At 53.0% G+C, this 16,098-nt stretch overlaps 1 protein-coding gene across 8 annotated transcripts in view; it reads left to right on the forward strand.

Moving 5' to 3' along the window:
- The first annotated feature begins 6,229 nt into the window (after positions 1-6,229).
- Positions 6,230-16,098, forward strand: part of PPP1R13B (protein phosphatase 1 regulatory subunit 13B) — a 77,079-nt gene continuing 67,210 nt past the window's right edge. For 2 of the 8 annotated variants that reach the window (XR_014070870.1, XM_081548557.1), the window contains exon 1: positions 14,139-14,425. Coding sequence is in view for 2 of the 8 variants with exons in the window: in XM_081548557.1 (XP_081404683.1) it covers positions 14,417-14,425 (9 nt within the window). In the remaining 6 variants the exon portion in view is untranslated. Of the gene's footprint in view, positions 6,853-7,117; positions 7,321-14,138; positions 14,426-14,504; positions 14,605-14,716; positions 14,812-16,098 lie in introns of those variants that run through there. The other 6 variants (XR_014070873.1, XM_081548568.1, XM_081548570.1 and 3 more) reach the window with 5 other exon arrangements.

Raw genomic sequence — 16,098 nt, forward strand, 5'->3', positions numbered from 1 at the left:
ATCACCTAGAGATTATCAACAGTCCGTACACCGGAGAAGGCAATGGCAACCCACTCCAGTACTCTTGCCTGGAAAATCCCATGGATGGAGGAGCCTGGTAGGCTACAGTCCATGGGGTCGCTAAGAGTTGGACACGACTGAGCAACTTCACTTTCACTTTTCACTTTGATGCATTGGAGAAGGAAATGGCAACCCACTCCAGTGTTCTTGCCTGGAGAATCCCAGGGACAGGGGAGCCTGGTGGGCTGCCGTCTATAGGGTCACACAGAGTCGGACACGACTGAAGCGACTTAGCAGCAGCAGCAGCAGAGATTATCACACTAATTGAAGTAAGTCAGACAGAGGAATACAAACATTTATATGTGGACTCTAAAAAATAATACAAACGAATATATATACAAAACAGAAACAAGACTCTCAGACATAGAAAAAAAAACCCAAAAAACCTTACAGTTACCAAAGAGGAAAGGGAGAGGGGGAGGGATCAGTTAGAAGTATGAGATTAACATATACAAATTAATGCACATAAAATACACATAAAATAGATAAGCAACAAGGATTTGCTGTATAGCACAAGGAACTATAATATATTATATTAACCAACAGTGAAAAATAATCTCAAATGTAGATATGTATATATACATATATATATACACATACCTGAATCACTTTTCTGCATACCTGAAGCCAAGACAGTATTGTAAATCAACTATACCCCAATGTCTTAATCAGCTAATTCTATTTTTACCGCGCCGGCTCTCCTTTGCGCGTCTGGGCTTTCTCTGGTCGCAGTGAGCAGGGGCCTCCCTTCGCTGTGGTGCACAGGCGTCTCGCTGCAGCGGCTTCTCCTGTTGCCTGGCGCTCCGGCGCTCTAGAGCCCACAGTGGGCTCAGTAGCTGTGGCGCACGGGCTTCGTCGCTCCATGGCATGTGGAATCTTCCCTGACCAGGGATCAAACCCACGTCCCCTACATTAGCAGGCAGATCCTTATCCACCGTACCAACAGGGAAGTCCTACTATACCTCAATTTAAGAAAGTAAAATACAGAGGGGAGAGGTGCATGAAAAGAGTAACATGGAGACTTACATTCCCATTTGTAACGTAGATAACCACGGGAATTTGCTGTCTGGCTCAGGAAACTCAAACAGGGGCTCTGTACCAACCTAGAGGGGGTGGATGGGGAGGGAGAGGGGAGGGAGGTTCTAAAGGGAGGCTGATCCATGTTGAGGTTTGATAGAAAACAACAAAATGCTGTAAAGCAGTTATCCTTCAATAAAAAGTAAAGAAAATAAAATACACAACTTTTCCCAAGGGGCTGAACCATTTTGCATTCCCAGCAGCCCTGTATGAGAGTTCCACATGCCCCACTTCCTTGTCAACACTTGACATTGTCATTCATTCATTTTAGTCTTTATAGCTGGTGTGTGATGGTATCTCACGATGAGGACCAATGATGATCTTTTCATGTGCTTATATGTCATCTCTATCTCTACTGAAGTGTCTCTTCAAAATCTTTTGCTCATTTTTTATCGGGTTGTTTGTCTTATTATTGAGTCATAAAAATTCTTTCTATATTCTGGATACACATCCTTTATTAAGATTATATTTTGCACAAGTTTGTAAGCAGAGCCCTAATACACACAACAATGATACTAATAAAGATACTAACACAGTCATTTCTCCTCTGGCATCAGCATCTAGTCTCCCTATGCAGTCTTCGCCTTCAGGCTTCTGTTTCCTTCTTAGAGATGTTGACCCTTGAAGATGTTCGCCTCTAAAAGAGATCAGTTTAATCAACAATAAAAATACAGTCTGGAGGGCTTCCCTGGTGGTCTAGTGGTTAAGAATTTGCCTGCCAATGCAGGGGACATGGGTTTGATTCCTGGTCCAGGAAGATCCAACATGCCCAGGAGCAACTAAGCCCAAGAGTCACAACTACTGAGCCCACACACCACACCTACTGAAGCCCACCAGCCCTAGAGCCCCGTGCTTTGCAACAAGAGAAGCCCTCACACACCAATGAAGACACAGCACAGCCAAAAATAAATAAACCTTTAAAAAAAATACAATCTGGAGGTAGCTCTGTTTATCCATCAAAAACAAAACGTCTTGAGGCATCCCTAGTGGTCCAGTGGTTAAGAAACCAGAGGCAGGTTCCATCCCTGGTCAGGGAACTAAGATCCCACATGCCCTGGAGCAACTAAGCTGGAGTACCACAGCTAAAGAGACTGTGCACAGCCATGAAAGATCCTGCCCGAGGCAACTAAGACCCAAGGCAGCCAAATAAATTTTTTTTTTACGAAGTGTTTTAATAGAAGGGCACATGTTTGGAGCTCCTTCATTGGCACACTCAGTTTCCCCAGCCAGACCGAACACGGAGAGGAGTGAAATGGCCCTATGGTACATCTCTTGCACTAAGGGAAGACTTTCCTGTGGGATTTTCCAGCTTACCTTAACTTTTTAAGGCCTTCATATATTACTAAGGACCTCTTTTAATTGTTGGAATTCTTGTCTCTGCTGACCTCAAAAACATTAACACACTGGGGAAAATTGTGTAAGAGAGACCCGAGTTGTGCTGACGTCATGGCTCTGCCCACCAATCACCCATGAGATGTGCGTTAACAAAACACTTGTCCTAGCAAAACAGTCCGTACACAGCTTAGCTCAGCTGTGAACAGTATTTCAGTTCAGTCGCTCAGTCGTGTCCGACTCTTTGCGACCCCATGAATGGCAGCACGCCAGGCCTCCCTGTTCATCACCAACTCCCAGAGTTCACCTAAACCCATGTCCATCGAGTCGGTGATGCCATCCAACCATCTCATCCTCTGTCGTCCCCTTCTCCTCCTGCCTCCAATCCTTCCCAGCATTAGGGTCTTTTCCAATGAGTCAACTCTTTGCATGAGGTGGCCAAAGTATTGGAGTTTCAGCTTCAACATCAGTCCTTCCAATGAACACCCAGGACTGATCTCCTTTAGGATGGACTGGTTGGATCTCCTTGCAGTCCAAGGGACTCTCAAGAGTCTTCCCCAATACCATAGTTCAAAAGCATCAATTCTTCGGCGCTCAGCTTTCTTTATAGTCCAACTCTCACATCCATACATGACCACTGGAAAAACCATAGCCTTGACTAGACGGACCTTTGTTGGCAAAGTAATGTCTCTGCTTTTAAATATGCTATCTAGGTTGGCCATAACCTTCCTTCCAAGGAATAAGCGTCTTTTAATTTCATGGCTGCAATCACCATCTGCAGTGATTTTGGAGCCCCCCAAAATAAAGTCTGCCACTGTTTCCATTGTTTCCCCATCTATTTGTCGTGAAATGATGGGACCAGATGTCATGATCTTAGTTTTCTGAACGTTGAGCTTTAAGCCAACTTTTTCACTCTCCTCTTTCACTTTCATCAAGAGGCTCTTTAGTTCTTCACTTTCTGCCATAAGGGTGGTGTCATCTGCATATCTGAGGTTATTGATATTTCTCCCGGCAATCTTGATTCCAGCTTGTGTTTCTTCCAGCCCAGCATTTCTCATGATGTACTCTATAAAAGTAAAATAATGAAATTCTGAATATTGCTTAAACCAGATATATGATATAGTTGTGCTGTGAAAAGGGAAAAGACGTTTTGGGAGAGGCAAGTAAGGTTGCTAAATTCTCATTTGCCATAGTAGGGAGACAGTTGATAATACATCGAACTGAAAACAACATAAGCATAATTTTCATAAATATGAAGGTCTCTCTCACACACACACAAAATAATTGACAGAGATTCCCCCTGGGGCATGTGAGTCAGAGATGGGCCTGTGAGTCGTCCATCAGAAGTATTGGCATACTATTTGCAATAGCTAAAAATCTGGTGAAAAATCAAGTCCAGAGAGTACTTCCCTGGTGGTACAGTGGGTAAGAATCTGACTGCCAATGCAGGGGACACGGGTTCGATCCCTGGTCCGGGAAGATTCCACATGCCACGGGGCAGCTGAGCCCGTGTGCTGTAGTTACAGAGCCCACAGCCTAGAGCCCGTGCTCCACGAGAGGAGCCACAATGAGAAGTCTGTGCGCCGCGTCAAAGACCCAGCGCAGCCAAAATTAAACAGGTAAATACCATTTTTGAGCACTCAAGTCCACAGATTATTTTGATAATAATATAAATTGGGGTTTTGAATTGGAACTTGAATCAGATCTTTCTGACTGTAATCACTTGTTACAAGTAGGGAGCATTAGAAGCTGATTGGGGAGGTGAGAAGCAAGCGATGGGCTGTGACCTATACATGTGTGTGTGGGTGTGTGTGTGCCCACGTGCCGTGTACATATCCCCCTTATGGCCCAGCAGGGCCCATCTGTCAAGGCCAATGTTCTCCAGCAAGGCTCCCACATGGCCTTGCCGCGCTCTTCACAGCTCATTCAGCAGCACCGCCCTCTTTGCTCAGGCAGGCAGGCTCTAAGGGTTGGCGATTACCCTTCAGGGTCACTCGGAGGCATGGCAGGTGTCCTTCTTCACTTGGAGGAAATTCCGAAACTTGTGCAGAATCGTCTCAGGCACCTGGGTACAAGTGGTAGCAGTCAGTCACTTTATCCCCATGTACCAAGCGGAGTGCCACCAGCTGCCTTCTCTGGGGGTGGCAGAAGGACAGATCGCCCTGTTCCAGCTTGTGTGCTGTTGTGTCTGTGCGGAGGAGGCTGAGGCGGGGGGCCGGGGGCAGAGAGACAGAGAGAGAAGAGAAGGCTCCGCTCTTCAGCCGGTGGGGGCTTTTTAAGGTCAGGCTGGCATGCCTAGGCACCCAAGGCTGCAGAACAATGGATAGGGGCAGTGGCTCTGAAGCCAGGGACCCTCCTGATCTGGAAACAGCAGCTTACCCAGTTCAGGGTGACAGCAAATGCCCGCTTGGCATTCACTGTGTGCCACACTCATCACTGTGTAATCCAGACAAAAACCCTTGAGGAAGGCACTGTTATTACCCCTATTTTACAGATGAACAAACTGAGGCACAGAAAGTTTACATAACTTACTCAAAATTACACAGTCAGACCTAAATAGCAGGTGGTGGAGCTCCACTGTCCAAGCACAGGTCCTGTCTGAAAGCTCATCTGGTTAACTTCTTTCCACAAAATATCCAAGCAGTAATTGTGAAATGGATTCTAAGCTCATAAAATAAGGCAAGGTGTGTATAGAGTGCAGGATTTAGCATCAGAACTATGTTTGAATCTTGTCTCCTGAGGGAGGAAGCCTATCTCCATGGCCTGTATCCACAGCCTCCTGGCACTCAGAACCCAGTGGGCTGGCGCAGTGAAGTGCCCTAGTGGGAGGTCAGGGGGCTTTGGACAGGCTGGTACTTGATCGAATGTCATTGCTCTCAAGGTCAGGGTCAGGTGTCCGCTTGGTACTCTTCTTTTTCATTTGCTGGGGTCTTCCCCTGCTGCTCCCCTCCAGCCCTGGGGTTGGTGACTGTCCCTCCTGCACTGGTCCTGGAGGGGTGGACTCTTCTGCTGGTTCCCTTAACCGCCCCCCCCCGCCCCCCGTGGCCCTGCCTATTTGGTAAGTAGTCAGTCCCCTTTGTAAATAATCCTCCTGGAATTTCCCTGATTCGCGGAAGCCATCTGTTTTCCCACGGGCCCCTGGCTGATGTGACAGCGTCGTGAATAATGGGGGAACTGGAAGCACCTGAAATGTGGGAGAGCAGGGGCGGGGGGGCGGGGAGGGCTGGCTGACCGGGGGCCACTGCACAGCGGCTGGGCGGGAGCGGGGGCCGGGATGTTGCGGGAGTGGAGGAGGGAACCAAGGGCAGGACGCTTGAGGAAGAACAGAAACCCGGAGACGGAATTGCCCAACCTGCCCTGGTCACGACTCCAGCAAGCTTCCTGAAGGCAGCGAACGGCAAGCTGAGGGCCTGGAGACCAGCACGGAGGACACAGTCAAGGCCGGCAATGAATGGATCCATAAACGACGGAATGAGTGTCCAGGCCCAGCACTGCCGTCTCTTCTTCCCATGGGGGCCCTAGGTGGACCCCAGGAAGAGAGGAGAATGCGATTTAGGCCTCACACCAGGACGAGGGGTGTGTGTGTGTGTCTGTGAGAGAGAGAGGGAGAGAGAGAAAGATGGGTGTGTGGTGTGTGTTATCTAGTGTGGTGTAGGGTGCTGTGTGTTCGTCTGTCCGTCAAGGCAAGGTACCGCGTGGACCCCCCAACCTGGGGTGAAGCCCCGCCCACCTGGAGGCCCCGCCCACCCGAGGCGGAGGCGGCGGCGCCGAGAGCCCCCGAGGCTCCGAGAGCGAGCGCGCCTGGCACCGCGGCCGCGGGGCGGGCGTCTGCTCTGCCAGGTTTAGCCCCGGGCACTGTAGGCCCCCGCGCCCTGGCCCTGCACAAGTGACGAACCCTCTCTGGGCTTCAGACGACACCGGCCTCACGAGGTGCCCGCAGGGATGAGCCGAGGCTTCGGTGTACAGGGCGCCGGCCGCGTCCTGAGCAGGGGCGCCCCTCCGCCAACGACGCCCCCCGCCCCCGCCCGCGCTGGGGCGGTAACCCAGCACCTCGGCCCAGTGGCAGCAACAGGGCCCTGTGTGAGCATGGGCACAGCCCCCCAGCTGCTCCCGCGCTGAGGTTCGGCGGCCTGCAGCTGCGGGCTCGGCCGTGCGCTCCCGAGGCGGAGGCGGCGCTGGGGCGCGCGGTGAGCGCCACTCGGTGCTGGGCGGCGGGGGACCCCGGGGCGGACACACCCCCGCAGGGCCGCGTCCAGCAGAGCGAAACGGAGACACAGACCGCTGGCTGCCTTCCTATCAAGTTCTTTTCTAACCTTGATCACAGAAAATATTATTCAGATGCCCCAGAGGAGCGAACGGAACCACGATTGGTTCGCAGCCAAGGTTTGTGGAAACCGGTTTCCCCGGGAACCGCGGGGGCGGAACACGAGCCTCCTTCCCCCGCGTTCCTCCCACACAGCCGGTGGGGAGGGGAGACGCAGCGATGGTGCGGGTGGAGGGCTGCCTGGGGGCGGAGTGGGAGGGGTAGGAGTTGGCCTGGGGCGGGTGGAGGTGGGAGGGCCTGTCCCGCAGCGGGTAATAAGCCTGGGCACAGAAGGCCTAAACCCCCAGGGCTTTACCTTATCCCTTGCCACCTTGGGTTTCGCAGGTGGCGCTAGTGGTAAAGAATCTGCCTGCCAATACAGGAGACACAGGAGACACAGGAGACGGGGGTTCGATCCCTGGGTCGGGAAGATCACCTGGAGGAGGAAATGGCCACCCACTCCAGTATTCTTGCCTGGAGAATCCCATGGACAAAGGAGCCTGGTGGGCTACAGTCCATGGGGTCGCAACGAGTCAGACACGACTGAGGTGACTTAGCACACCTTTGTCAGCAAAGTGATGTTTCTGTCTCTACCCCCGAGGAAGCCACTGAGGGGTCCCTGAGAGGCAGTGGGCAGGTATGATTTCCACATTAGAAAAACCCCTTTAGCGGAAAAAGGTCTGAGTGGAGAGGAGAGGTGAGGATGTTTCCAGTTGGGAGTAGGGCAGGGGGAGAAAAGGGCCGGGTGGGCAGCAGTTGGGGGGTGGGCCGAGCAGGGGCCCAGGCCTGGCCTGACTGCCTGCAGTGCTGCGCCAATGAAAAGGCCCCGTGGGGCGCGGACTCAGCCTGCTCAGAGGACAAGGAGTCCTGACTTGTGTGTGGCCCTTTGATGGGTATGACAAAGCAGGATGTCAGCACGGGACCTACTGGCTCCGGCTTGCAGGGGGCTCTGTGGGCACCAGACAGCCTGGTCTGACCCCCGTGCCCCAGCACCGGGCAGAAGCCTGGGGGCTGTCCCAGGTCCCTTTCTCTCCTTCCCAAGTCCCACCCTTCAAAGCACATTCCGAAGGGGACACCTTCCCTGCACCCAGCACCTCCACCTTAGTCCCCTTAAGGGGCCTCCCCTCGCCTCCTGCCATATGCCAGCCAGCCTCGCCATGGTGGCCACTGGGCATTGAAAAACACCAATCTGGTCTTTCTCTCCACCCAGAATAAGAGCCAGACTCATGGCCCACAAACCCCAGCCTGACCTCACCTCCCTCCATTCTCCCCTGCTCTGCCCGCTCCGCCCCCAGGCTGCCCCCAGAGCTCCCCTTCGCTCCTTCCTTTCTCACCCACTCTCCTCCTGCTTCACACACCCCTCCCCGGGAGCCCCAAAAGGCTGCCTGCTCAGTGTTCAAGCCCCATCGCAAATGTCACCTTCTCCTGGCAAAAGCAGCCATCTCTGTTACATGAATCTGGGTTTATTTCATTTTCTTTATATGCTTACCAGCATTTGAAGAGTTACTTTACTTGTGTTCTTGTTTACCATTTTCTCCCAGACCAGAATATAAGCTCTCTGAGGACAGGGACCATGTCTATCTTACTCAGGTTTACGTTGCCAGAGCCTAGACGAGTGCTGGGCACATGGGAGAATGCCAGTGAACGCTTATCACCCAGACGAGCCTGCTGGCCCCTGGGGGAGACAGATATGTCTCCAGATTGTGATGAGTGAGCCAGGTCTAAGCAGTCTGGGAGAAGGTGGCAGAGCTGAGCCCTCCTGGGGGAAATCTGGAAAAACCTTGAAGAAGAGGAAGGATTTGAATTGTGACAAGAGCAGGTAACAATTCCTGAGGAAATTAGCAGAAGCACCTTTGCAGGAGTAGGGTCCTGGAGGAGAGGAGGGCCCGGCCTCTGGATGGCTGACGTATAAGATCCAGATATGTGGGAATTCCCTGGTGGCCCAGTGGTTAGGACTCAGAGCTTTTGCTTCCTGGGGCCCAGATTCAATCTCTTATTGGAGAAACTAAGATTCTACAAGCTGAGTAGCCAAAAAAACCCCAAATAACAACAACAAAAACCAGGTGTGGGGTGCTGGGGGCATAGGAGATTAACCTGAGAAGGTAGACTGGGGCCAGGCTATGAACTGTCTTGTTAGGGTCTGAATTGTGTCCCTCACAAGATTCATATGTTGAACTCCTAACCCCTAACACACCTCTGAATGTGACTGTCTTTGAAGATATGGCCTTTAAAGAGCTAATCAAGATTAAACAGAGATCCTATGGTGGGCCCTAATCCAGTAGCCTGAGCATGCATGCTAAGTGGCTTCAGTCGTGTCTGACTCTTTGTGACCCCATGGACTTGTAGCCTGCCGGGCTCCTGTCCATGGGATTCTCCAGGCAAGAATACTGGAGTGGGTTGCCATGCCCTCCTCCAGGAGATCTTCCTCACCCAGGGATCGAACCGGAGTCACTTGTGTCTCCTGCATTGGCAGATGGGTTCTTTACCACTAGCGCCACCTGGGAAGCCCCAGTAGACTGATGACCTTATAAAAAGAGGGAGAGGGACTTCCCTGGTGGTCCAGTAGCTAAGGCTCCGAGCTTCCAATGTGGTGGACCCAGGTTTGATCCCTGGTCAGGGAACTAGGCCCCATGCTGTAACTAATGATCCTTCATGCCACAACAAAGATTGAAGACCTCACAGGCTGCAACTAAGACCTGGCACAGCCAAATAAATAAAGATTTTTTTAAAAATAAATAGAAAGAGGGAGAGACACCAAGGACAAAGAGACACCATGCACAAAGAGAAAAGACCATGTGAAGGGCTGGCAAGGTGGCAGCCATCTGCAAGCTGAGGAGAGAACCCAGACTTGCCAACATCTTGAGCTGGGACTTCCAGCCTCCAGTACTGTGAGAAAATAATTTTCTGTTGTTAAGATTAACACAGGTCTTAAGATTGAAATTTTTGAAGTTTAAATCCTACTATATTAACCTGGTTCAAAAATCAAACAGAAAAAGTCATAGTGACTAGATGATGAGCAGGTCAGCATCAACCAGTGAAACTGCATGTTGATAGTATGTGATGATCATGGCATTTTATCCCTGTGATATTCCTCCCCAAATCCCATAAACTCAAGCGAATCATGAAGAAAATATCAGATAGATCTCAAATGAGAAATATTCTCAGTTCAGCTCAGTTCAGTCGCTCAGTCATGTCCGACTCTTTGTGATCCTATGGACTGCAGCACGCCAGTCTTCCCTGTCCATCACCATCTCCCAGAGCTTGTTCAAACTCATATCCATCAAGTCGGTGATGCCATCCAGCCATCTCATCCTCTGTCATCCCCTTCTCCTCTTGCCTTCAATATTTGCCAGCATCAGGGTCTTTTCCAATGAGTCAGTTCTTCGCATCAGGTGGCCAAAGTATTGGAGTTTCAACTTCAACATCAGTCCTTCCAATAAATATTCTACCAAATAGCTAACCAATATTTTTCAAAATTGTCAAGGTCATATAAAATAAAGAAGGTTCAGAAAACTGTCACAGCCAAGAAGAACTGAAGGTGACATGATGGCTAAATGTAATGTGTCCTGGATGGGATCCCAGAGTAAAGGATGCTGGGTAAAACTAATGTGTGTGTGCTAAGTCGCTTCAGTCATGTCTGACTCTGCAATGTCATGGACTGTAGACCACCAGGTTCCTTTGTCCATGGGATTTCCCAAACAAGAATACTGGAGTGGGTTGCCATGCCCACCTCCAGATCTTCCTGACCCAGGGATCGTACTCGAGTCTCTTAACATCTCCTGCATCGGGAGGCAGTTCTTTACCACTAGCACCACCTGGGAAGCCCAAATAAGGTATTGTGTTCAGTTGCTAAGTTGTGTCTGACTCTTCACGACCCCAGGAACTGCAGCACTCCAGGCTTCCCTGTCCTTCACCATCTCCCTGAGTTTGCTCAAACTCATGTCCATTGAGTCAGTGATGCCCTGGACTTCAGCTATAAAAAATGTATTGATTTTGGTTCATTAGTTTAAATGAATGTACCACACTAACAGGCTTCCTCAGTGGCTCAGCAGTATAGTATATGCCTGCAGTGCAGGAATTGAAGGAGATGAGAGTTCAATCCCTGGGTCAGGGATCCCCTAGAGGAGGGCAAGGCAAGGCACTCCAGTATTCTTGCCTAAAGAATCCCATGGACAGAGGAGCCTGGTGGGCTACAGTCCACAGTATTGCAACGAGTTGGACTCGACTGAAGCGACTGAGCATGCATACACCACACAAATACAAGCTGTTAAAAGTAGGGGAACCAGAGTGGGGTTAGGGGAAGGAATATGGGAGCTTTGTATTATCCTTGAAAGTTTTCTGTACATCTAAAGCTGCTCCAAAGTTTATTTTTAAAAGTAACACTGAAAATGCTCACTCTGATTTCTGACCTAATCCACCCAGTTCCCAATCCTGCCTGCAATCGTTTATTAGGGTTCTTGCTCCTTCAAGAATTCCTTTATGCAAATTTGACTCTATACTTTCTCCCCAAATGGGCTTTTTGACTTGCTTGAAAGAGTATTTAATCATTTTTAATATAAAATAGTTCAAACATACAAAGTAGAGAGAAAAGCACATCCCAGGGACCCATCACCCACATTCAACAGTTGTCCAGGATTTGCCGAGTGCGCTTAGGCTGGATAGGATCTCCTGCCTGGCTCTCTCTCTCTTTTGCTGAACCATTGTGCATCTTTCAACAACCCAGATGTCTTCTTCCACCACCCTAAGAACCATATCCCACCATCAACAGTGATTCCTGAAGGGCTTCTTGTGAACTTTAATCTGGGTGATGTGGAAACACAGACGTCTTGGCAGGGTGTTTATCCATGACCTAATTATGTCCACGTGTGGGATGGTTTGGGCGTGGAGGAGGTCAGAGCTGGGAGGCCAATTATGCATGCCCTTGCTCTAGATACCAGGTGATGGACCAGGTGATGGGGCCTGGTGCTTGGAGGTTGCCGCAGAATGGAGAGGAGAAGGAGGACTAGCCAGAGCCCTTGTGGCCGGCCGCCGAGCAGCCTGGCTTCACATGTGTGCCTGCCTGGAGGACAGAGGGTACCTCGGTGTGAGGGCGGGGCAGCTGCCTCTGTCTGTGCCCACAGGTCCTGCAGGCAAGAGTGGGGACCCAGTGGCCTAGCCTCCCCTTCTTGGGAGAGTGAGCTCGTTTTGACCACCTCATTCCAGGTGGCACTTCTCTGCTGTGCCCTGACAAAGCCTGTTCTTGGCCTGTGCCCACCCCTTCACGACTCAGGACTGGAGCGTGTCAGAGCTGAAAGGCCCTCAGCAATCACGGACTCTAGACTTGCCCCAGTTGGACATGGGAAAACTGAGACCCAGAGAGGAGATGCAAGCTGCATAGGGCCACACGGGGAGCCAGAAGCAGGGCTGGAGTTAGAATCGGGTCTCTGACCTTCAACCTGGGATCTCCTGTTATTACCTAGAGCTCTCTCTTCTCTCCAGACCCGGTTCCCAGAAGAAATGTGTCACTAGCCATTGATGCCCAGCATGTATAAATTTAAAAATCTCTGTGTAATCCCTCTCCCAGGGGATTACTTGGGTTACCTCTGTATACTAAGCCTGCTTGCTAAGGATAGCATAAATACAGAAAACTACTATTTATGGAGCCGCTTCCATTGCCCACAAACTGTGTTGGGAGATTTTCATACACATCTGAATCTTCCTAAATCCCATGAGGCAGGTGTTATTTCTGTAATCTCCCATTATCAGTTCAGTTCAGTCACTCAGTCGTGTCCGACTCTCTGCGACCCCATGAACTGCAGCACGCCAGGCCTCTCTGTCCATCACCAACTCCCGGAGTCTACCCAAACCCATGTCCATCAAGTCAGTGATGCCATCCAACCATCTCATCCTCTGTCGTCCCCTTCTCCTCCCGCCCCCAATCCTATCCAGCATTAGGGTCTTTTCCAATGAGTCAACCCTTTGCATGAGGTGGCCAAAGTATTGGAGTTTCAACTTCAACATCAGACCTTCCAATGAACACCCATTATAGAGATGGGCAAATTGAGATACACAGAGAAGGTGCAGCTTGTCTAAGATCATACTTGAGGGCGTGGTGGAGGCAGTGTCTGTTTGACTGGAAAGTCTACACTCTCAACCACTAACCAACCACCTTGGCCTCTGAAGAAGCAGCCAAGAAGAGGATGGTGGTGGCTCCCCAGCCTCCTCCCTCTTTGTCCCTCAGCCCCACCCAGTGGCTCAGGCCCCTCAAAGGAGCAGACAGGCTACAGACAGACTCTGATCATCTCTGTCCCTAGAGATGTCCCTCTGACATCACCTGCTGTCATCTACATGGTCCATTCCCAAGGTGGGTTTAAACAGACCCCCACGCTCCTGATGCCCCAGAAGTTTCAGTGCTGCCTGCGGAGTGCACTGGTCACCGTCTCATCTCCCGTCAGGGTTCAAGTGAATGGCGCACAAAGGAGGCATGCTCACTGGGCAGTGAGGGTCTGTCTGCTCAGCCCCAGCCCAGCCCTGGACACGTGGGTGGCCCTGCCCTGGCCTCTGTTACTCAGGCTCAGACCGGGGTGCTGGTGAGACAGGGCTGTAAGGAGAGAACAGGGCCCTGCAGAGGAAGACTGCGTGCCGCCCGGGATGTCTGCGCCTCTGAAGGATGCTGGCACAGGTGCTGCAGGCGTCCTGGGCCGGGAGTACCGCCTGCGGGAAGTGCCAAGGCTGAAGAGCCGCCATGTGCCCGGGAAGGTTGGCTGGCCGTGGGGAAAGGGCCCCGGGAGGGTCTCAGAAGCCGCGGGCAGGTGGTGGTGGCGGGGAACAGGTGCCCAGGGCCCGAGCGCCACGCCGGCTCGTGGGTCCGTACTGAGCAATGCGGAGCCAGGTCATACGCGTGGTGTGGGGCGCACCCACCCCCTTCCAGCCCGAGCCCCGCAGCCCCCCGGGGCGCCGGGAGGCCGGGGTCAGGACACGGTCAGAGGGGCGCGCGCGCGTCGTGCCCGCGGGATGCGCCCCGCCCGCGCCGGGCCTCCCGAAGCCTGGGTTCGAGCCGTGGCCCCGCCGAGACGCGTTGCGGTGCTCCGGCCAGGTCCTCCCTCCCCCGGGCCTCGGTTTCCCCCACGCCCGAGGTCTCGGAGGAGCCGAGACCGCGGCGGCGCACGGCCAGGGGCCCACAGGCCGGCCCGCGGGGCGGGGCAGCGGCCAGGCTTCCGCACCGCGCGCGCCCCCCGCCCGCGGGAGCGCGGACGCGCTCGTACCTGGCCGCGCTCGGGAGCGAGGCGGGGCGGGGCGGGGCGGGGATGCCCCGCCCCCGGCGCGGGCGAGCCAATCCGAGGGGGCGGCGGGCCCCGCGAGGGGCGACGCGCTGGGGGCGGGGCCTGCGGGCGCTGAGGAGAGTCCGCGGGCTGGCGGCGAGAGGCGGGCGGCCGGAGGCGGTGGCAGCGGCGGCGGCAGCCGGTCCCGGGACAGCGACGCAGCGCGCCGGCGGCCGCGACAGGGCCGGCCAGGCTCCGCAGCCCGCCGCAGCCGCCGCCTCCCCTTGAGGGCCGGAGAGCGCGGCGGCGGGCGCGCGGCCTGTGAGGGCGACCGGAGCGGCGGGCACGGCGCGGCGCCGAGCGTCCTGTCAGGCGGCCGAGGGCGCCGCGGACCCGCGCCGCGATGATGCCGGTGGGTGCGGGCGGCGGCGGCGGCGGCTTCCTCCGCGGGCGGCCGGCCAAACCTCCTTCCTCTCGCGCCTCCCGGCCCCCGGGGGCCCGCGCGAGCTCGGCGGGCCGGGCGGGAGGGGAAGGAAGTGGCCTGGCGGGCGCGCCCGGTCCCGGCGCCCCCCCCCCCCCGCGGGCGGGCAGGTGGGGCGGCGCCGGCTGTCAGCGCGGGCTGGGCCGGGGGTCCGGGGGTCTGGGGTCCGGGGGTTGCAGCGGGGTCCGGGAGCGGGGGTCTACGTGGTCGGGGGCCCGGGGGCGGGGGGGGTCCCTGGCCGGCGCCCCATCGGCCGCCAGCGCGGCCCTTGCCTGCGGAGGCTCCGCGGCCGGGCTCCCCGGGAGGGGAAGCCGGAGGTGGGATTGGAGCCGCTCAGTTCCCCCCACCCCGCCCCGTCCGTCCTGGCGGGGGGTCGGGCGGGGAGGCAGGGGTGTCGTTTAGCGCTCGCCCCGTTTCAGGGTCTCGAGGCGCCTCTGCCCCCTCCTGTGCCTGAAATTTGCTGGTGTCGTATTTGGAGTCGGCAGTGTGGGCACCTCCGTGTGGTGTTCCCACGCTGGAAACCCACATTTCTCCGTAGTCCTTTTCGTGATTTCTGAAATCCTGTTGTATTTAAGAATTTACTTGGGGACTGGATTTTGAGAGCCATTTTAAAAAGGCATTCCCTTTTACCGTATCTTCGAGATTTGTACGTTTGGCGTTATCTGGCCTGTTGCCACCGTTTTGAAGGTTGAGCTAGGTTCATTTGTGGTGTGGTGCCGCCTAGTCCTGCCCTCAAGGATGCGTTCCACCGGCAGACAGTGCTCGTTAGATTGCCAGGCTCCTACCCGAGCTTTTCCTTTACCTATCATCTAAAGAGCCATGAGTGCTGAATTATAATTTTTCTATTCTGGCTTTTTGTGAAGTAAATGTCTTGATTTATGAAAAAATGAAGGGCTGGTGGTACCCAGTTGGATGTATTGGTTTTCTGAGTGCCTATATATTAAGTAAAATTCTCAAAGGCATTTGTAGTAAAGTAACAATTTAGCCTACAATTTCTACATTGAAAATCCATTTCAGAAGGAAAGTACCGTTTCTCTGCATTTTCTGCTTGAATACTATTATTCCACCGTGCTGCACCCAAGGACATTTAGATTAGAATTTTTTTCTCCCTGATCTTTCAGATCATTTCCTGTCTCTTGGTAGTCTCTTCTGCCCTTTTTGAACTGATTCCAACGCATTGCCTTTGCAGAGTCTTAAGATTTGACCTAGTTGATCCTTAGATACTTCTTTGGCATCAGAGCTTGTTGTATTTCTAAATGTTTGGTTTTAAATGAATGATTGTCTTGTAAAGAAGGAACTGGATCAGCATCAGAAGATCCAGAATCCAGTACTGGTTCTGCTACTTTTTAGCAATGTGACCTTGAACAAGTCAAGGTCTCCAAGCCTGGAATTAACTCGAAAGTAGGGATAAAAACAGACCAGTATCTGAGGGCTGTCCTGAGGATCAAAAAGGATGATGTGTCCAGAAGTCCTTGTTACAGAATGCCATGCAGATATGTTTTATGGTTAATATAGCTCTGAATTGTCAATTTCTAATTTTAACCTTTGCAAGATAAGGCATTTGGAAACAGTTCTCTCCCTAATTCTCACTGGCTACATTTGGA

This window comes from Giraffa tippelskirchi, chromosome 12 (assembly GCF_054371585.1).
Source record: "Giraffa tippelskirchi isolate mGirTip1 chromosome 12, T2T-mGirTip1v1.2.pri, whole genome shotgun sequence".
Lineage (NCBI taxonomy): Eukaryota > Metazoa > Chordata > Mammalia > Artiodactyla > Giraffidae > Giraffa > Giraffa tippelskirchi.